We start from the raw sequence: 23,030 nt of genomic DNA, 5'->3' as shown, positions 1-23,030 counted from the left end.
CAAGGAGATAAATATACATTTCAAGGCTCAAATTCATAACATATATAAAAAGTGTTTCTACCATTTATAATTATTGTAAAAGTCCAAGACTAGTCAAATGTATACTTTATGCTACTGTTTTAGTTGCTTGCCCTTCATCTAAATTAAGAAGTACCACTCAATTGTCCATTATACAAGTTTGTTGACATTAAACCAATAGTAAACATTAGGGTTGCAGAAGAAGGCATTTTTCCAAAATTCTGATTCAAATATCACTTATGATTTCTATTTTAAGACATTTGTAAAAAATAATTATACTAAGATGTGCTATATAGAATACTACCTTAAAAAAGAAACCATGGGTCTACCAATCTCTTAACAACACTATTCAATTACCATCTGGAGCGAAGAACAAGTTTTCTTGTCCTTTTCTAGTTACAAATGTGAATTTCTGAAAAATGTGGTACCAAATGGCTCTGACTTCTTGGTCTTCCTTAAAGTTCGGGCCTCCACAGGTTTAAAATTAAACTGATCAAGGAAACATACTATCATTTATCTCTATGAATAAGAATTTCCCCCTCAAAATTGTTTCATCAAAATGAAGAAAACAAAACAAAATAGTAATTAATAGGATATTTTACTTGACTCCCCATTTCAGATATTTTTATCCATCCAAATGGCTTTTCTGTTCTATGGATTAATTTCAAATAAATAATTGTTATATAGTTAAACTTTTAAAATAAATTTAAACTGACAGAGTGTTGCTTTTATTTGTTTTAATATTTTCTATACCAGAATTCTTCAGAAACTTGTTTTAAAAAGTTTCACTGATGTGTTTAAAACCACTAACTTTGACTTCTAGATCATTTCTTTCTCTTGCATAACTTCCTTCACTACGGTCTTATCCACTAAATAACTGCACAGGCTGGTTTTCCAGAACATCACATAATTCAATTTTATCACCAGTGACAACTCTATCACACTTCCTACAGGCTCCAGGACTTCTGCCGTGGGGCTGGTGTTGAGTTTCCCAAGGGCCTGCAATCTGGAATGCATTACCCAGGGCTCAAAACTACTAATATGCTAAGAGTGAAATTCTCCTCCATCAGGGGAATGGGTCTGAGGGACAGCCAGCCTCCTTTGGAGCTTGGTGGGATGTCAGGCTGAGGGCAGGACCCTGGTATCCTTTCACTTCCTCTCTCACTCAGCTGACAGGCTTCTGCTGATGGAGGTCTCCCTGCTTTGCCTCATATGTTTTCTAGGAGGAGAGACCTGGATTTGAACATGCCTGCTGAGCAATGAAAGGTGCTTGCTTTACCTGTTCTTTTGAAACGTGTTGGCAAATATCTTGTCTTCATATCTCTGTCGAGCAGCATTGCCACCAAACCCAAGAAATGTGGCCACATAGACTCGGTACACATGCTCAGTCTGGTGAACATCACATCCCAGGTTAAATTCAGCCAGCAAGTTCTTAGCTACTTCTTCCTGACGACGTAAAGATAACAAATGTTAATATTTTAAGCAATACAAAAACAATCACCTTCTTTAAAAAGAAGGATCTAAAAAATTCTCATTTAAATGGAGCAAAAATTTCTGCTTCTGTATTTCCTTTTAAGCATCCCTCCTAATTCAATATGATAATTCTGACTTAAGAGATTTCAGATGCAATGCCCATTTGTGGAATTATTACAACTTTTTGAAAAAGTAAGTTAGTAACATAGTTCATTTCTGCTAACCTAGTAAATCTATTTAAGGAATCCTATGCTTTGGAAGTAATCCTAAACATTGAAAAGTCTCTGTACACAAATGTCCTTTGCAATTCTGGGACAGAAAAAGCTGGATGTCATCTAAATGTACGACTCCTAGGAGGGTTTATAATTTATGCTAATCAAGTTCATGGAGGAAGATACTTATGCGCTATTAAAAAAAGGGCACAAAACTGCGTAAACAGTAAGATTATAACCATATTTTCAAAAACTATAAATAGGGAAAAAAGAATGAAAAGAAGTAAAGCCAAAATGATAACAATTTCTTCATATGATTCATCCATAGGACATTTTTAATACTGATTTGTATTTTTCCAAGCTTGCTTTATATATTTTTTTACTTTATTCTGAAGGGAATGACATGACTTTTTACCGAGTGTAAGTTTACAGAAGCATGTCTAGATAGGAAGTAGGAAACACTGATTGTAATACTTGAATTTACAAAGCACTCTTCTAAGGAGTTTAATAAATATATCATTTATTGGGCAAACACCAGGTGCCCAGCAATGTGTTAGATATATGCACTATGTCATTTAAACCTGATGATAACTCTATGTTAGAGGCACTTGCATTCATATTCATAGATGGAAACCAACTCAGAGAAGTTAAGTTACTTGCATAAGGTCACACAACTAGTGAGGACAGGATGGCGATGCAGCCTAGGCTTCTTGTCCAGCACCAGTCTTTTTTAACTGACACTACGCTGCGTGAAAGTGGAGGGGACCCGGCTTTGGTATTAATTTACAGCAGAATGGAAACAGGGTGATAAAGACATGCAGCAACTCAGGAATGTATCTGGAAACCCTTCTGCTGCTCTCCCCACAAGGCCACCGGCCCTTGGAAAACTGCAGTGACAGAGAGCACTGAAGGGATGGAGAAAAGACAGTAAACCGAAGTTTAGGAACATAGAAGCAGTGAATACAAACCTCAGTCCTTTCTGGAAAAGTCGAAAGCTATCTGCACCGTTAAAAAAAAGTATTTCCCTAATTATATCAAGAAATCTGATGCTATTTTAAGTTTTTCTAATCCCTGATGAGAAAAGAACTGAAAATAATATACAAAATTGAAGCATGTGATTGGCATGTATATCAAAGAAAAACTCCATGTAAGTTCAGAAAACAAACCAGCTGACTTCAATGACCAAACACAAACGGCTTAGGGGAGGTTTGCCTTGGCTTCCTCCTGTCTCCTTTCTCCTGGGTTGAGCAGAGGTACCTCAGCAAGCACAGTAAAGGCGTGTTCAGACTCAGAAAATAAAACAAAAATGGATGGAGACATGTTAAATGAAACCAAATCAAAAAGGAGAAAATTTGTACAGATAATAACCTGCTGTGAGGAGGCAAAGCTTACAGTTTTGGGGACTTCGTATGCTATCTGAGTTGACACGCCTCCCATGTCGAGAATACCGGCAGTTCTTTTCCGGAGAATGGCTTCACTGCTCTCACTTCCAGGAATGTTAACCTCCACGACTGCCTCATCATCTGGAAGCATGAGAAACACCCATGGGAACAGAACAGATCCAGAGAACTGGGATCTTCACAGAGGCACCTTGTTTTCACGGCATGTTTCAAACATTTCTAGGCAAACCCAGCCTCCTCTTCCCAACTAAAATCAAGCTGTGCGAAACAGCAACTCCTCTCATTCCACCTACACACACTTAACTGTGTCACAAAACTTAGCTCCTTTTTATCCTTTCACTACATAGAAAAAGCCACAACTTCCAGTTACACGTATTAGTTGGAAACATGATACTTACCATCTTCAATATGCTCAAATCGTCCGAGGACAAAATTAATGCCGATCCAAGCATACACACCTGTAGACATTGCACAGGGTAAAGATAAGAATAGTTTTTAAATACTTTGTATAACTCTGATCAATGCTGTCTGTGCAAACATCTCATTTATTTTACTCCCTGACAACCTGTGAAAACATCATCTGAAATAACACATTTCTACTATGTATTTTATCTTTTCCTAGTGGCTTTACAAGAAATCCCTAGTTTAAAATTTTTAGTTTCATATCATTTACATAGGTTCAAAATATAACTCCCTAGAGCAGTGGTTCTCAACCTTCTGGCCCTTTAAATACAGTTCCTCATGTTGTGACCCAACCATAAAATTATTTTCGTTGCTACTTCATAATTGTAATGTTGCTATGTTATGAATTGTAATGTAAATATCTGATATGCAGGATGGTCTTAGGCGACCCCTGTGAAAGGGACGTTCGACTGCCAAAGGGGTCTCGACCCACAGGTTGAGAACCACTTCCCTAGAGGCTAAGTTTCCTTAGAAATTTATAGGTTGTTTTCAAATACTGGAGTTTTTATTTTTTATGAAGTTAAACCTATCAGTTGCAAGGTTTACAAACAAGTTAACTTTGACTCTTCCGTTTCCTTTATCCCTTACTTTCACTCATTTGCAACACCTGATTCTCTTTTTACAACATTTCCTATATCCAATATCTTTACCCATTTTCATTACCATCTTAAGCTGTTACAGAGATCCCATCTTCCTACCCCTACTCTTCCTCTCCAACCCACTCTATTCTCTGCTACCGAACTGATCTACAGAACAAAGTCCACATTTCACAGCTGGACACTTCAAGACCTGTCCAATATTTTTAATTGAATAAATTGGACATGTAACATTCTGTAAGTATCATATACAGTGTGTTACTTTGATACATTTATATGCTGTAATATATTGCCCTAACAGTGAAATTTACATTACATAATCATAGTATAATTTTATTATCTTCATTATGCAGTTGAATTTAAACCTGGTATTAAGTTGACCTGCGCAATTCAAACCCTCAATGTTAAAGGATCAACTGTACTGTGCATTAGATCTCTATGGCTCATTTACTAAACACCAACAATCTTACCCTCAACCCCCATCCTCTGGTAACAACCATTTTACTCTTTTACAGGTTTGACTTTTTCAGATTCCAAAAATAAGTAATATTATACAGCACTTGTCTTCCCATGTCTGACTTATCTAGCTTGACATAATGTGCTCAAGGTCCATCCATGTTGTTGCAAATGACAGGATATCCTTCTCATGGCAGAATATTTTTTATCCATTGATTGTTGATGGGCATTTGGGTTGTTTCTGTATCTTGGCTATCGTGAACAATGCTGTGATAAACATAAGAGTGCATATATCTTGTCAAAGTCCTTTTTCATTTCTTTTGGGAATAAAATATCTAGAAGTGGAATTGCTGGATTGTACGGTAGACCCATTGTTAATTTTTTGAGAAACCTCCATATTGTTTTCCATAGTGATTAGAACAATTTACATTCCCACTAACAATGTACAGTATAAGGGTTTCCTTTTCAACACATCCTCACCAGCACTTGTTCTCTCATCTTGTTGACAGCCATTCCACAATGGGTGTGAGGTGATATCTCACTGTGGGTTTTTAAAATTTTTATTTTATTTTTTCCATCACCATTTTCATTGTGCTTGTAATTTGCATTTTCCTGATGACTAATAACATTGAGCATCTTTTTATGCTCCTGTTGGCCACTTTGATGTCATCTTTGAAAATGTGTTTCATTCTTCTGACCATTTTTCAACTGTATTGTGTTTTTTTTTGTTGTTGTTAAGTTGTATGAGTTCATTGTATATTCTGGATATTAACTGTTATCTGATATAATGCTTGCAAAAATTTATTTCCATTCTGTGGGTTTTCATTCTAATTGTTTCTTTTGCTGTGAAGAAACTTTTGAGTTTGATGTAGTCCTATTTGTTGATTTTTGCTTTTTATGTTTGTGCTTTTAGTGTCATGTCCAAAAAATTATTGCCATCATGAATATTGATGAGCTTCTTCCCTAAGTTTTCCTCTAGACATTTTGTGGTATTAGGTCTTACATTTAAGTCTTTGATCCATTTTGAGTTAAATTTTGTGAGTGGTGTAGACAGGGGTACAACTTCATTTTTCTGCATGTGTTTCTCCAGTTTTCCCAGCACCACTTGTTAAAGAGACTATCCTCCCTGCACTGGGTGTTATTTCCCTTATTAGCTGACTGTCTAAAGCAGGGATTTACTTTTGGGCTGTTTCCCTGGTTGATGTGTCTATTATGACTGTACCATATTGTTTTTATTACTATGGCTTTGTAGTAGTTTGAAATACAGAAGTGTAATACCTCCAGCTCTGTTCTTTTATTCTCAGGATTGCTTTGGCTATTCAGGGTCTTTTATAATTCCATACACATTTAAGAACTGTCCTATTTCTGTGAAGAATGCCTTTGGTATTTTCATGGGGACTATGTTGAATCTGTAGATGGCTTAGGGTAGTATGGACATTTTAAAAATATAAATTATTCTGATCCATGAACAAACACATACTGTCTTTCCATTTGTTTTTGTTTGTTTTTTTATTTCTTTCAGCAAAGTCTTATAGTTTTCATTGTACAGGTCTTTCACTTTCTTGGTTAAATTTATTCCTGAGTATTTTTGCTTTTGATGCTATTATTTCTTTTTCAGATGCTTCATCATTAAAGGAATACAACTGATTTCTGTGTATTGTGTATCTTACCACTTTACAGAAAATGTTGACTCAATGATTAGTCAATTTCTTGAATGATTCTCTGGGATTTTCTATATATATCATCAGCAAATAGTGACAATTATACCTTTTCCTTTATAATTTGGATGCTTTTTATTACTTTGTCTTACCTAATTGCTCTGGCTAGGCTTCCAGTACTATCTATAAAAATAAAATATGCTAATATGCTACTTAGACCAGACAGCTATATGACCTGGACGACCTTCTGGACGAGGGCAGCTGCCTCAGCTGCAAGGGCTGAGCCCCTTGCACAAATTTCATCCATCGGGCCTCTAGTATTGTATAAGAGTGATAAGAGCGGGCATCCTTACCTTGTTCTTGATCTTAGAGGAAATACATTAATTTTTCCCCATTGACTATAATGCCAGCTATGGGTTTGTCATATATGGCCTTTATTATATTGAGGTATACCCAATCTATTAAGGGTTTTTCATAAACAAATGCTGTAATTTACCAAATGCTTTTCCTGTGTCTACTGAGATAATCATGCTATTTTCATCTTCCATATTATTAAAGTATTAAGTACTTATTGATTTGCATATGTTGAATCCTTATTGTCTCGGGAATAAATCCCAGTTGGTCATGGGGCATAATGTGCTCTTGATACTGGTTTGCTAACATTTTGTTGAGAATTTTTGCATCTATATTCATCAGGATATTGGTCTACAGTTTTCTTTTCTTGTATCCTTATCTGGTTTTGTCAAGGTAATGCTTCATAGAGTGAGCTTTGGAGTGTTGTCTCGTCCTTGATATTTTGGGAGGAGTTTGATGAGGGTTGGTGTTAATTCTTTAAATGTTTGGTAGAATTCTCAGCCATTTGACCCAGGGGTTTCCTGTGTTGGGAGTTGATTACTGATTCAATCTCTTTACTCGTTATTGGTTGTTCATATTGTTTATTTCATAGTGATTCAGTTTTGGTAGGTTATGTTTCCAGAAGTATATCCATTTCTCCTAGTATATCATTTGTCGGTATGTAATTGTTCATAATAGTTTCTTTTGATTCTATGCATCTCTGTAGTACCAGTTTTGTTATCTTTTTTATTCTCTGGTGCCTATTTCATTTATTTCTGCTCTGATCTTTATTATTTCCTTCATTCTACTAACTTTAGGCTTGATTTTTCTAGTTTCTTGAAGTGTAAAGTTAGGTTGTTTATTTGAGGTCTTTCAAATTTCTTAATATATGTGTTTATTGCTATAAACTTTCCCTTCAGAACTGTTTTTGCTATATCCCAGGATATCTGATATGTTGTATTCCCATTTTTATTTGTTTCAAGACAGTTATTTCCCTTTTGATTTCTTTGATCCATTATTGTTTGGAATGTTGTTTCGTTTCCATATATTTGTAGATTTTTCTCACTTTCCTCTTATTGACTTTTAACTTTATACCACTGTGATCAGAAAAGATAGTTGGTATGGCTTCAATCTTCTTAAAATTTGCTAAAATTCAGATAATCTATTCTAGAGAATGTTCCATGTGCACTTGAGAAGAATATGTAGTCAGTTGTTGTCTGGATTGTTCTGTAGATGTCTGTTAGGTAAATTGGTTCTAATATGTGGTTCAATTCCAACATTTTCTTGATTTTCTGTCAGAACAGTCTGTGATTGCTGATAGTGTGGTATTGAAGTCCATTGTATTATTGTATTATTACCTATTTTTTCCTTAAGATCTGCTAATATTTGCTTAATATATTTTGGTGCTCAGGCGCTGGGAGCATAAATAGGATGTCCCAAAAAATATATACACACATTTTGAATAACTATAAAGGCAGTGTTTATTAAAATACATTTCATTTTCAAAACTGAGCTATTGGCTGTTGAAGTGTGCATACATTTTTGGCGGACACCCTGTATATTTATGTCATAGCTTCTTGATGTATTGATCCGTTTATCATTATATAATGATCTTCTTTGTCTCTTCTTACCTTTTGTCTTGAAGTCTATTTTGTCCAATGTAAATATGGCTACACCTGCCTTTTTAAAGTTTCTATTTGCTAGGAACACTGTCTTCCTTTAACTTTGAACCTGTGTGTCTTTAGAGCTGAAGCAAGTCTAAAGTTTCAGCTCTATAGGTAGCATATAGTTGGGTCTTCTTTATTTTTTAATACATCTAATCACTCTGTGCTTTTTGGTTGGTGAGTTCAAACTATTTTCATTTAAGATGATTACTGATTGGTAAGTATTTACTATTGCCATTTTATCTTTTGCCTTCTGGTTATTTTGTCTTCCTGTTATTTCTTTATCCTTCTGTTTCTGTTCACCTTTGTAAGTTAGTAGTTTTCATGGTGATTTGCTCATTCTCCCATTTGTTTGTTGTTGTTTTTTTGTATCTCTGCTCTAGATTTTTGCTTTGTGGTTACCATAAGGTTTACATAAAACAGCTCATAAATAAAAGTATTTTTGGCTGATAACAAATTTATCTTCATTTGCCTATAAGGGTTCCATCTTTTTACCCTTCCCCTTTTATATTTTCAAGCCACCAATTATCTTTTTATGCTGTGATTTTGTTACTAAGTTGTAGTAGTTATTTTTAATGCTTTCCTATAATGGTTATGCTATAATTGTTTGACATACTATTCTAAAAAGTTAGTTTCTAATATTGTCTATCACCTTAATCAGAGTTTTGTGTACTTTTGTCTTTTCATTTCAGCTTGAAGAGCTTTCAATATTTTTCCTAAGGCCGATCTAGTGGCTGGTGAACTCTCTCAGCTTTTGTTTGTCTGGGAAAGCCTTAGTTTCTCCTTCATATCTGAAGGAGAACTTTGCCAGATAGAATAATCTTGACAGGCAATTTTTATCTCTCAGGACTTTGAAATTGTCATCCACTCTTTGTTGGCCTATAGTTTCTGCCGGGAAATCTGCTGATAGCTCAATGGGGGTTCCTTTGTAGGTTACTGTCTTTTTTTCCCCCCTGGATGTCTTTACAATTCTTTATCATTGATTTCTGACAGTTTCAATATAATGCATCTTGGAGAAGGTCTTTTTGTGTTGAGATAATAAGTGTTTTACTAGATTTGTACATTCAGTTCATTCCCCAGGTTTGGGAAGTTCTCAGTTATTATTTATTTAAATACACTCTGCTCCTTTCTGCCTTTCCTCTGGTATACCCATTAATCTTATATTGGCTCTTCTAATGGAATCTATAGTTCTTGTAGGATTTATTCACTTTTGAAAAATCCTTGGTTCTCTCTCCTCTTCCACCTGAAACATCTTTATATTCCTATCCTTGAACTCATTTATTCTCTCTTCCATCTGATATGCTTTTCCCCCCAATACTTTATCTCATTTACTGAGTTCTTCAGCTCCAGAATTTTTTTTAGAATTTCAGTCTCTTTTGTAAAGTACTCCTGTTCATTAATTTTATTCCTGAGTTCATTTCATTGCCTTTCTGAGTATTCCTGTAGCTTGCTGAATTTCTTCATAACAGCTTTTTTGAATTCTTTATCAATTAGATCACAATAGTCCATGTCTTTGTGTTCAGTTACTAGAAAATTATCATTTTCTTTTTGTGATATTATATTACAGTGATTATGGTGTTTGATGAAAGTGCCTCTGTTGAGCATTTCAAGTAGTGAATACCTTTCTTATCTAGGTAAAGCTTGGTTTATTTTGATTCTAACAATTCAACAAGTTCCTAAGTAGAGTACTTTCTTTTATTTTCCAGAAGGTGGCACTATAGCACAAGTTTTTGGTTTCTCTTACCGGAGCTCGGTAGGTTGGCTGTATGTTCATAAAAAAAAAGTTGATGGAGGGGGATTGAGGGATAAGAGTGGCCACTGAGTTAGGGGAAGTGTGTGCTTAGCACTTGATGGTTTGGGTGTGTCCACAGAACAGAGAGGGGTATCCTCGAGTGAGGGGTGTCCCAGATATCCATGGGTGTTCTCTTTGCCTTTTCCCTTCCCCCAGTCATTGTGATGTCTTCTCAGAGACAACAGGTTCCTCCAGCTGCAGCACACACAGCCAGATAGACCCTCACTCACCATCTTCATCCTCCACCTCCTCTACCAGAAAGGCTGTCCTGGCCTGCTGCACCCCCCTGCCACTACTCACCTGGCTCCACAGCCTCCTCTAGGATTCAATCCACCCACTTTCTGGTAGACAGATGAATAGATCTTTCAGGTGCCCTCATGTGCTATGCAGAGGTGCTGTGTGTGTGTGTGTGTGTTTGTGTTGTTTTAAATGTCTAATTATAAATTAAAGGGGAGAGAAAGAAGGAATGATTCACGCTGCCATGGTGATGATGTCACCAAGACCTGTCCAACTTTTTCTATTATTAACACCTTCAAAAGGGCCATAATGCAGTCAAACTAAAATATTTTTGTTCCTCCGTCTATAGTGCAGCTTTTTCGACCTGTGTTGACTCAAACAATTTCTTCTGCCTGGAATGTGCCCTCTCAGAGCCCTACCTATGCCATGCTCTGGCATGCTATAACTACCTCATTAGTTCAAATGCCATTTTCTCCATGATGCCCTTAGCTAGAAATAAAAAGTCTTCCTCTTTCAAATTCCCATGATCTTTTTTCCTTACCTTCCTTAAGGTATCTAAAACTGTAACTCACATAGCAGTTAACTGTGTACCTCTCTTGCTTGTAAACATAACAATGGCAATGTCCATATTTCACCCAATTCTGTATTCTCTACAGTGTCTTTCATAGAGGAGGCATTTGCTAAAATGATAGATGACTTTAAAATAAATGTTTTTTATTTCCATTTCTAATAAGCTATTAATCAAATAATGTCACTGACTTGTCATTTAATTTACAAAGAAATCATTTCTTTGAAAACAGAACTAATATTTTCTCAGTGTATCAAAGTCAAGAATAATTTTCCCTTCCTAGAGAGAAAATCAATAAAAGGCTCCAATAGCTCAGTAATTATCGTAATTCCAGAAAGCTGTATATCTTAGGCAAGGAGCACAAAACTTTTCTATCAAAAGGAGTTTAAAATTCATTTCCTACATGTGGTGAAGATAAATTATTTTTGCAATGGCTTAATGTTTGGATAATAAAGGTCAGCTATGTAAGAAACTAATTTAAACATTTAAAAATTATAATATTTCAAAGCTATGGTTTTCCAAATTTTAAGATATTAGGAGTAACTTAATAAAGTATACACAGTGGGAAATGGAGGATTTAAAGCAAGTTTCCTAAATTTCAAAGTGAAGACCAATATACCAACCTTCCTGTTTCCCTGAAATTACTTCTGCATGAGAGTCAGAAAACAGAAAGTCAAAATGCACAGGGATATCAGTCAGAAGGTCTTCCAAGATGGCTTTTTGCTGGCTATAAGACAATCCAAAGTTGTACATATCAAAACATGACATACTAAATTTTTGTTTTTAAAAAGGACCCCCCCCGCCCCATACACACACTATTGCTCTGGTATATCCTATATAGTTTAAAACCAAAGCAATTCATTGAAAAGATTGTTTATTTTAGGAATGAATTTTCAAGTGGAACAATGAATGAATTTTCACATGTGTATATTATGTGATTCTTAAATATAAAACTACAAATCCTTAAACTAATAATATAGAAAATCAATTTTTTAAATGACAACTTTATAGTTTACTATTACAGTCATAAATAAATATATTAAAAGATAGTGAGTTCTAGCTAGGAAATAGTTCTGGCACTATTCTATATTTCAAAAAAGAAATTTAAATGTCTTCCTTTTGGTGATGATGATGGAAGAGGAGGAAAAGGAAGAGGAAAAGCAACAGGAGGGAAATGAGGAGGAAAATATACCATCACCACCACCACCACCACCACCACCACAGGCCTGGACTGCTCTCACCTTTCAGGAAGGACCCTCATGCCAGCTGTGCAAAGAATGTAGAGAGGGGTTTCTTTGTGTTTTGCCCGTGGCACATGCTCTGCAGCAAAGTTGAGGAGCGGAGAAATGTAATCACTGACTTTCTCTGGAGAGGTAGCAAATTCTGAAATGCCTACAGAAAAAGGACACCTCTGTTAACAAGCAGATATTTCAGCTAGTAAGTTATACTTCTTCAATGTGGCTAATTTGAGAGAAATTCAAGCTATACACCATACTTTCCTTGTTTTTTCCTATCCCTCTGGCAACACCTTTCAGTTTCTCTTCCTCAAATGATGGTACCAAACGTTCAGTCCCACATCCTCTTATTCTTACTCATCAAAAATTACAGACCTAACTGAGCATCATATGTGTCAAACACTTGGAGTTGATTGCACAGGAGCTCATCGCTGCCCTTGGGAAAGAGCTCCCACTTCCCTCACTCTCATGGTTGGCATCACCATCAGATTTCTCCTATCAGATCTCTTCTCCAATCTGCAGATCAGTGTGTGGTTACTGCCCAATGAACAAGGCTCACCACCCGCTCACAACTCAAATCTGGACTCAACAATAAACCTGCTCTTACTGCCTGTTACCCGCCTCAGTGACCACTATCACTAGCCATTCAGTGGCCCAAGCTGATATCCTAAATAAAATATCTCTCCCTCATCCCAACATGTATTGTGGGTTTCATCCATTGCCTCTCCTTGGTTCCTCTCACATTTTTTCACTTCTCTTCATCTTTTCTGAATACCCCCACCTTCTGCCAGCCTACACATCCTACTGCCCAGTCTTGAAATTCCCCGACCATTCCCTGTGCAAAAGGGGTCTCTTTCTGGCTTAAAATCCTTTGGGCTCCTCAGTGCCCTCCAGATAAAGCTCAACTCTAGAATGGCATCATAACCTGCTCTGCATACTCACCCATCCTGTCTCTTCCCACATTCCTTCCATTTGGCTTCAACTATATGGAATAAAATTTCTACATCATACTCTGGCTTTATGGCCACTGTACCCCCACCAGGAATAGCCTTCTCTTTGACTCCCTACCCACTTCCCACTTCTTTTCATCTGGCTAACTCCTCCTCATCCAGAGCTACTTCCTCTATGGAAGTCTTCATCAGCAGATCCCTGAAGATGAGCTCTCTTTACAGTCTATGCTTACCTTTACCTCTAGTCGAAGCATTCATTAACTTATCAAAATTACCTACTTATTAACTTGCTTGTCTCATTTCAACTGGAAGTTTCTCAAGGGCACAAACTGTGTCTTGTTCAAATTTATATTCTTAGCACTAACAGTGTCTAGAAAATAGTAGGTGCTCAGCAAATATTTGCTGAATGAATACATAAGTAGTGAATATTCCTGTCACTGAGCCTATAATACTAAAGATGAGGGGAATTTTAGAAGTCCAAAAATTCCTTACTTCACAGACTAGGAATTTGTGGACCCAGACAGATAAGTGTTGCTGTAATGCTGTAAATGAGAGACCATGCTTCCAGATACAGAAGAGCTATAAAAAGGTTCTTGATGGTCTACTTCAAGCTATAACAAGTGCTATATAGTTTGTTTTTTAAAATCCTGGTGAATTTTTCAATTGATCAATATTACTTTAACCCTGAAAATGTTTCTAGATTAGGAATACACAAAAATTTCAGGGGTGGAAAATAGAAAAGTAAAAATTAAAAGTCATCCACTAAGACTTAGAGAAAAAATGATCTTTGTTAACAAAAATGTACTCTGATTCAAAATAATGCTTGCAACAAGAACTCAAATTAAGTTCCCTCTCTTTTTTATTTTTATTTTTTTTAAATATATATTTTATTGATTTTTTTTTACAGAGAGGAAGGGAGAGGGATAGAGAGTTAGAAACATCGATGAGAGAGAAACATCGATCAGCTGCCTCCTGCACACTCCCCACTGGGGGTGTGCCCGCAACCAAGGTACATGCCCTTGACAGGAATCGAACCCGGGACCCTTGAGTCTGCAGGCCGATGCTCTATCCACTGAGCCAAACCGGTTAGGGCTAAGTTCCCTCTCTTTATCCTGAAAAATGAAGTAGAGATTTTGAATTTTCTGAGCACTATGCTGGTGCCAATGCCTAAACATCAAGGGACAATAACTTGTTGAGGGTTGCCTACAGAAGGAAGTGGGGCCTGAATTATTCAATGGAGAATGAGTAGGACTCAAGGGGTCAACAGTATATGTAGTTACCATTTTATGAGGACAGATATTCTATTATGTTACAATTGAAGGTCCCTCCCTGGCCAGGTAGCTCAGCTAGTTAGAACCTCGTCCCGGTACACCAAGGTTGCAGGTCCAATCCCTGGTCAGGATACATATAAGAAGCAACCAATGAATGCATAAATACTAGTAAGTGGAACAATAAACCAATGTCTGTCTGTCTGTCTCTCTCTCTCTAATCAATAAATAAAAAGTTAAAAACAAAGCTGAAGCTCCTTTTCACTTGTTTTTGAAATAGGAGATGATTATGATAATTATTTTAATCAACATTCAATATATTTTAAAAATAAATTCCTTGGGTTGTTTGGGTTTAATATTTTACGATCTAACATAATTGACAAGATGAAATTAAAGTAGTGAATCTCTAGTGTCTTTGGTTCACTATTTTAAATCAGTGATTATCAACTATCAAGACATAAAATGCCTATTTCAAGGTCCTGACACCTTCCATTACTAATGTTATTGAAGAAGTGTGCTGCCTGTGCAAATTATATAGATAACAACAACAAAAAAGGTTGAGAATTACTTATGTAAATTATCTAACAGGGAAGGCACATCTCAATTTTTCTATAACTCACTGACTTAGAAATTGTATGTCTTTAAAAACCGGACATATTCCTGGCTGGTATCCTCAGTGGTTAGAGCGTTGGCCCATGAACTGAAGGGTCTCTCTTGAGTTAGATTGCTGGGCAAGGGCATGTACCTGGGTTACAGGTTTGATTCCTGGCCTTGGTTGGGGTGCGTGCAGCAACCAATTGATGTGTCTCTCAGTGTTTTCCCCACTCCCCACTCCCTTCTCTTAAAAAAAACCCCCACAAAATAATGGAAAAATTATCCTCGGGTGAGGAATTATAAAAACAAAAACTGGACTTAATGAAATCCAGCTCTTCTAAGTTTTATGGTCATCCTTATTAAATAATCTAGATAATTAGAAATACACTGGGGCAGCAATTTTTAAAATGACAAACATATACTAATGTATTATTTTGAGTACATATTTTTATGAGTTATCTGAAATTGCCTTGTCATTAAGGAGCGAGACCAATGGCTACCGAATAGGAAAAAAGAAATCCTTCCACAATTAATGTCAATTAGCAAACATTTGAGTAGACACCATGAATAGTAAATGCTGCAGAAGACGTAAGAAAGACATGGTGTTTGGATATTTTATTAAGGTGTTAGTCGCCTTATGCAAGAAGGATAGAAAAAAATAAAGGAAGTGAAAAAAGTAAAACAAGGAGAACAACTGGGTCCTGCTATGAGAGAAAAGGAAAAATGTGAAACATCACAGAGAATGAAAGGACAGAACCTGGATATCAGTCAGATATTTATCACTTACATACCTGGTTTTATTTTCATAACCACTGGCTTTCGGTTTTTATCCCTCATTTGTCTGATATCCAACAGGTCATGAGGATTGCCATTATGCCTGGGCCAGCAATAGACAAATATTCGAGACCCACTGCTACCACAGTCCACCACGATACCATAGTTCACACTGGGGTTATTGGTATCTGTAGCTTCAATGTCAGTAACTCGTGCCAAGTACCTAGTTTAGAACAACAAACATATACTTTTGAGACAGAGAATATCATTCTAAACCTAAAGGAGCAAGTGCAATAAACAAACACCACGTCGGTGATTTCTAAGTGCAGTGACACCAATATAACATTTTTACAACTGCCAAATGATCAGTCAAAGGAAAACAAAACAAGTGACAGTGAAAAAGATAATCTAAAATTATTCCTTTAAAGAAGTTCAAACAAGTTCTGAAAAGTAAAATTACTTCCCAACTATCAATATTAACTGAAAAATCAGCTTAAAAGATATCACAGAAGCTTATGTTAAATCCTCTTATGAGGAGGATTTGGTGGTTAATGATTAAACAGTTTCAGACAGTTTAATTTTTCATGCCATGCTGTATTCAGTGCAGCATCTGTTTCCTACAGCTACAGGCTCCTTAAATGCCACCTAATCCCAAAGTCTTGAAGCCATGAAATGAAGGTATGGCATCCCATCTAGAAAATAAATGGTTTGTATTCTCTTACCTTTGAAACTTTTTGTCTCTGGATAGTCGCCCATATTTATTTCGGATTATGACAACAGAAAAGTATAAAAGTGAAACAGCAGCAGCCAGAATACTAATAACAACAATTTGGCGTAAATTGGTATTCAAAATTCGAGGACATCCCACTGGAGAGATGCTAAAATGCCAGGAAGCAGGAAAAAGACAGGAGATGCCAAGTCTGAAATTCCAAAAAAACCAAAACAAAACAGATTTTAAAGCAATCTGCTCCAAAGAGGACTCCCTTCACCTAAACTGATCCAAAACAAGACATTCAGTTTGAGCTGCCCTGACTTCCCTGCTGATAGGCATCTGTATACCAGCACCTTCCATATTACTACTTTGCTACATAACTCATTACAGTCATGTGCTGCATAAAGATGTTCCAGTCAATGACGGACTGCATATATGACAGTGGTCCCATAAGATGATAATGAAGCTGAAAGATTCCCATCACCTAATGACGACATAGTGCAATAACACATTACTCATGTTTGTGGTGATGCTGGTGTAAACAAACCTACTGTGCTGCCAATCATATAAAAGTGAAGCACATACATTTGTGCACAGTACATAATACTTGATAATGATAAGAAATGACTGATACTGGTTTAGGTATTTACATACTATATTTTTTATCGTTACTGTAGAGCAGGGGTGGGCAAACTTTTTGACTCGAGGGCCACAATGGGTTCTTAAACTGGACCGGAGGGCCGGAACAAAAGCATGGATGGAGTGTTTGTGTGAACTAATATAAATTCAAAGTAAACATCATTACATAAAAGGGTATGGTCTTTTTTTTTTTTTAGTTTTATTCATTTCAAACGGGTCGGATCAGGCTCGCGGGCCGTAGTTTGCCCACGGCTGCTTTAGAGAGTACTTCCTACTTATAAAAAAGGTTTGCTGTAAAACAGTATCTCATGTTATGCAGACAGCAGCCTCATATATCTCCTGCTTACCGCATCTCTTGAATGCATCATCTTATCTTGTGCTTGATTTAATCTTGTGTTGTTTTGTACAGTGACATACAGGCTTGTAGTCTAGGAGCAACAGGATAGGTATATAGTAGGACATACCATGTAGGCTTGTGTAAGTGCACTCTGTGATTGCACAATGATGAAATTGCCTAACGATGCATTTCTCAGATAGTATCCTTGTCACTAAGCAGTTAATGACTGTATTATAAAATTATATGAATGAGAATTAATATTGATGGTTATGACACTTGTGTTTTCCCCCCTTTCTTGAGAGAATTATGCAGATTATCTGTACCCTGCTTTGTTCCAAAAAACTAGAGACAGCTTACAAGAATAAGTTCAATAACATAAATAAATCTAAAACGCAATCAGGTTTAAGGATGATGAAACCAAAAGACAATTTAGTACATAGGAATGCATGTAATAAGGTAGGTCTTAAACAGTGGCTGAGCATCCTCATGGCCAATAATGTTGCCAATTAGATTACAAAAATATAAATATCTTAAAAGGAGTAAGATTTTCCTAACACTGAATTCCAAGGCAAATCTCTCCCTGAAGATTAAGTGAGAAAATGATATCTTTGAAAACATCCCCATAACAAAGTCAATAAATGAGCTATGTATGTCCTGTGTTTTTGGAAATATTCCTGAAACATTTTTGCAAATAAACACTTCTCAGTTTATGTCAGGAATGAAAGGCTTCATTAGGCTTAAAAAAAAACTTTCTAACTTTAGAATAAATTTTATTGTTTTCCAATTAATTTCTACACTCTCCCCTCTAAAGAGTGCTTCATGGACTCACAGAAGAGTAAGGTATCCTACTAACCCAATGGAAATTTCCATTTGTAGTTTCTAGCCTGCATGAAGGTTCTTGGGCCAGTCCATGGAGTTTATCATCCCCTCTGAGGCTCAGAGACAGTTATCCTGTGCTTAATACAACCCATTGCAGATTCCAGCATAACATGCCCTTTATAATAAACTACATTAACTCCTGCAGAATCCACCTGGCATTATCACTTTCTTTCTGTGACAGGTGCCCATGGGGCCCTGAAAGAACAACGGTATAAAACAGAAGTGTAGCACAACTTTGAATACTTTTCACTTAGGATTTATATCCTCCTCCCCCTCAAAATCTGTTTCGGTGGCACCAAAAATCTCGGGCTTCCACTGCAGTGATTAGGCACCATCACTCACCTGCCCATGCTGACAGGTCAGAGGTCAGGTAATGTTCTGGGAGTTAGTCTTCAACCACTATTACAGCAACAACGAGGTCCTCCCAGAATGAGAACCCTCCTGTTTCAGGAAGTAAGAAAAATCACCAAGATAGCATAATCCAAGAAACGTCAATGTTCATTATCAACTGTATGTTTAAATCCCACCACACATAGTCTGGTACATGATCTGTGCACTGAAGCTGTTAAGGGTTTATTCTGAGCGTGTAGCTTCTGCATTAGCACTAATCTAGTTCCTGTCTATCTTTCTAGTCTTATCCCCTGACAGATAGATGGATATGTACCCTATGCTCCAGCCATCTTAAACACAAGCTGCAAGTCACTGAAATGTCCTGCATTCCTCTGCATTTGTAGAATGACGTTTTGGGGCCCAATGTAATCCTAGTGACACAAGTCAAGCATGATTTCTCTGTGAGGACTTCCCCAATCCTCATATCCCCAGAGTATTTGCTCATCACAGCAGTGGGCTGCAGTATTAGACTTGTGGCTGGCTGACTTTCTCATCACAGGGCAAGCCCCTTGGCAGGGACAGCCACTTATTCTTCTGTTTCTCCAGTGACCAGTGCCTATCACACAAGTGAAGAACAACCATTGTTTGTGTCACGGATGGCTGGGAATGGGAGATGCAAAGATGAATCAGACATGGATCCAGTACTTAAATTTCTAATGCAGGAGAGGGGGAAACCACCCCCGCCCCCCCCCACACACACACATACACAGTGTTAGTAAGGCCTACCTGACAAAGTTAAAAATCACTTTAATTAGTTCAGGTTTTAATAGGTGTCCACATTGTACCATAGACCCAAAACTTAGGACAAACAATATTAATGGTTTAAAATTTTACACAAAAAAAGGAAAAATATGTCAATTACCTAGGTGTTTAAATGAATTTTACTGTTTTTGTAAAATAGCTACCTTTTAGCATTTGACTATAGTGAAATTACTACAATATACCTTTATTAGAATTCCAGTGGCTCAAAGATCTCAATATTTTAAACATCCATTAAAATGTAAGATTACATAATCTTGGAATGGGTAAGGCTTTTCTACAATATCAATGTCTTAAACCATGAATGAAAGAAAATACATCTACACATGAGTTTAAGACTTCTGTATGTTTAAAAATAAAAAATCCATTCCCAAACACATAAGGCTTGGGAAAATTACTTATACCATACATGACAAAAGGTAAATATCCCTTACATATAAAAAGTTCATAACATAAATACATAAGAGAAATACAGGAACAAGTGAACAAGGATAATTGGAAATTAATGAACTAAGAAATACAAATGGTTGATAAAAATAACTTTATTAGTATTTAGATAAATATAAATAAAAACCAAAACTTTACCACTATCAGGTTGACAGAAATTAACATCTAAGGATACTTTACTAACAAAGGGGAGCGAGAAACGTCATGAATGCTGCTGGGGAGAACTAAGAAGGTACTAACCTTCTGAGGGCATACTGGTTAACAGATATGGCAATTTTTAATATGCTTACCCTCTGCACAACCCATCACACATCCAGAAATTCATACTTAGAAAACAACAGGGTAAAACTATGTACCCATCATAGTATTGTGCATAATAGCAAAACATTGTTTCTAAACTAATGTGTATTACAGGAGGTGGGTTAAGTTAAACATGGTCCATTTATGAAACAGAATACAATGTGGCTATTAAAGGTGATCGTGCAGATCCATATTTATTGTCATGGAAAAGATGTCCATGATATTTCAGTGAAAAAAACACACCATGCATAAGAGAGGGCAAAATGGAAGGAGAAAAACCAAAATGTTAACAGTGGTTAGTTAATTCTGAGTAGTGAGAAATGGATCATCTTTATTTTTTTCCTTAGGCTTAACTATATTTTTAAAAGGGCACATATTAATTTTATCATCAAAAAAACAACAGAACTATTTAAACAAGCTACCTTTGACTGATATATTCCGTTTCCAGCATCAAATCCTCTTCTGGGTAGATCAAGAAAGCCTAGCTTAAAAACTCTTCATGACACAGGAATTCTGATCTAAACATTTTTTTGTGATAGTTGAACTAAAGAAAAAAAAAAAAAAAGAATGCTTTAGTTAACAGCCTAAAGTCAAGGTCCTTGGGGGAAGGAAGGCCTTGAATGATTCAATGATGCGTACCATAAAGGGCACTCAGGAATAACAAACCTGACTCCAGTTTCAAGGAGTTTGCAGACTGGTTACAGAGATAATACTAGCACCCAGGAAATAATTAAGAGTACAACAGAAGGCAAAGTTAAATTATTCGGACTAACAGAGTTCAGAGAAGACCACAAGGAAGGCTGGTAAACAGGAACCACTTCCTGAGTCAGAGGCCAACTTTGGATGGGGGAGAATAAAGAATACATTTTTAGAATGATCATAGCAAATTTAGTAAATGTTATTTAATCTAGTGTTTGTCTTAGGACTTATTTTCGAGATGTGAGGATTTTTAAAAAAAGGATAAATAGGTATTTTTCTATGTTACAAAACTTGTGTTTAAAGACAAAGAGAAAATAGGACAGCTTATAAGTTGCTGATGTAATTACTATTATTTAGGACAAAAGTATGGCTGAATATTACCCAGCAATCAACAATATGGTAAGCTGATCTTAACATGTAAACTCCCATTGTTTTTGCAGCTAAGAATCTTGGCACCAAAGTTTAGGGAGGCAAAGTCTTACTAATTCTCTATGTAATAAAAGCCTAATATACTAAGTGTCCGGTCAACCAGTTGGCCATTGAATCAATCAAAAAGTAATATGCTAATGATATGCTAAGGCCCCTCAACCACGAGGTATGATGTGCACTGACCACCACGGGGCAGTCGACTGGTTGACCAGTTGCTATGATGTGCACTGACCACCAGGGGGGCAGATGCTCAGACCAGTAGGTTAGCTTGCTGCTGGGGTCCGGCTGATCAGGACTGAGTGAGACGGGTCTGACAAGCCCTGGAGCCCTCTTGTGGTCCCTCCCCGGCTGGCCAACCTCCCGTGTTCCTCTCCAGGCCCGATCATGCACCGGTGGGGTCCCTCGGCCTGGCCTGCGCCCTCTCACAATCAGGGACCCCTAGGGTGATGTCGGAGAGCTGGTTTCGGCCCAATCCCACAGGCTAGGCCGAGGGACCCCACTGGTGCACAAATTTGTGCACCAGGCCTCTAGTATTACATAAAAATGCCACATTTTCAAAAGGCCTAAATTATATTAGACCTATCATCAGAGAAACCCATTTCTCTCACTGAAAAAAAAAAAAACCACAACAAAAACAACAGTGAAAACCATATACATCAATTGTAAAGTGAAATGGTTCCTGTGGTGAAAAATGAAAATGACAGGAAGGGTGCTTAAAAAGGAATGATGTGATTATTAGAGGTTACAAGGAAGAATTTTTGTGAGAGTGAAAGGAAGGTGAAGTGAAGGATACTCAGCGCACTCAATTGTGGGGAAAATACATCAAAACAACTTGATTCATTCTTTGTTTTAAGAAGAATGCATGGAGTTGCATTAGCATCTACATTTTCTTTAGCATTGATTTTTAAATTTAAAATTTTGTCCCCATGTTAAGAGATCTTTTTCTGGTCACACTTTTTTCTGAATCACCTCTGTCGTTTCCCAAATCTGCAAGTCTGACTTTCCTCAAGTTTCAGTTCCACATCCTGAGCTCACCGATGGCTGTTATCATAAACTCATTTAGTCTGAGTCTGTGGTCACAATCTTTTGACACAAATTAATACCACCTTCCAAGTTCTCCAAGTCTAAGAGAGGCATCACCACTGACCAGGGGTATCACCTGGTTCTTAACTTTGATTCCCACTTATCTGTGTGCTACCAATTCTTCCTCAAAAAATCCACACATCAAACATGACCACAGAACACATCACAGGTCTCTAGGCAGGTCGCTCACCTTCTACCTGCACCCTGAATGCCCCCCTTCAGAAATAGCTCTCTGTAAAACACTACCTTCAAAACATAACCAGCTCAAGAACTTCCGGGAGCCCATGGGGTCAACAGCAACTTTCCACCAACGGATCCCATCTTATTTCACCAACCTGTTCTCGCCTGGGCCACAGATAACATCTTTCTGCCCTAGTGAGGTGGGTCTCTCATTCTTGCCTTGGCCCTTTAATGTCACTTCCTCCTACTACGTCCTGCTGTCAACACCATACTTCCTTCAAGGCACAGGTCAATATTTTTCTTTGCAAAGGTTTAAACTGTTGCACTTTCTCTTGTTTTCCCACACTCTGAAACTGTGTTCATTTTTTAAAAAACATGCTGGAATAAATATGTAGGAAACACACATATAATATAAATAAATATATAACTCCCCAGATGAACTTTCTTTTTGTTTCTTCTTTCTAGACTGTACACAAGGATTGAGAC

The 23,030-nt window shown here is 36.9% G+C and overlaps 1 protein-coding gene across 7 annotated transcripts in view; it reads right to left on the bottom strand.

The window, feature by feature from the left end:
- ENTPD4 (ectonucleoside triphosphate diphosphohydrolase 4) overlaps nucleotides 1–20,722 on the bottom strand; it is a 28,213-nt gene extending 7,491 nt beyond the window's left edge. Inside the window, exons 1-11 of one of the 7 annotated variants that reach the window (XM_014538294.1) lie at nucleotides 20,576–20,722; nucleotides 18,600–18,698; nucleotides 17,389–17,469; nucleotides 16,413–16,610; nucleotides 15,708–15,913; nucleotides 12,111–12,261; nucleotides 11,493–11,596; nucleotides 3,502–3,561; nucleotides 3,096–3,226; nucleotides 2,916–2,990; nucleotides 1,298–1,464 (exon numbers count right to left, since the gene is read on the bottom strand). In XM_014538294.1, coding sequence (XP_014393780.1) covers nucleotides 1,298–1,464; nucleotides 2,916–2,990; nucleotides 3,096–3,226; nucleotides 3,502–3,561; nucleotides 11,493–11,596; nucleotides 12,111–12,261; nucleotides 15,708–15,913; nucleotides 16,413–16,610; nucleotides 17,389–17,393 — 1,097 coding nt within the window. In that variant the 5' untranslated portion in view covers nucleotides 17,394–17,469; nucleotides 18,600–18,698; nucleotides 20,576–20,722. Of the gene's footprint in view, nucleotides 1–1,297; nucleotides 1,465–2,915; nucleotides 2,991–3,071; nucleotides 3,227–3,501; nucleotides 3,562–11,492; nucleotides 11,597–12,110; nucleotides 12,262–15,707; nucleotides 15,914–16,412; nucleotides 16,611–17,388; nucleotides 17,470–18,231; nucleotides 18,450–18,599; nucleotides 18,699–20,575 lie in introns of those variants that run through there. The other 6 variants (XM_014538293.1, XM_005864580.2, XM_005864581.2 and 3 more) reach the window with 6 other exon arrangements.
- Nucleotides 20,723–23,030: the final 2,308 nt, after the last annotated feature.

Source organism: Myotis brandtii, unplaced genomic scaffold, assembly GCF_000412655.1.
Source record: "Myotis brandtii unplaced genomic scaffold, ASM41265v1 scaffold19, whole genome shotgun sequence".
Classification (NCBI taxonomy): domain Eukaryota; kingdom Metazoa; phylum Chordata; class Mammalia; order Chiroptera; family Vespertilionidae; genus Myotis; species Myotis brandtii.
Note: the sequence above shows the minus strand (reverse complement) of the source record. Positions and strands in the feature narration are given on the sequence as shown.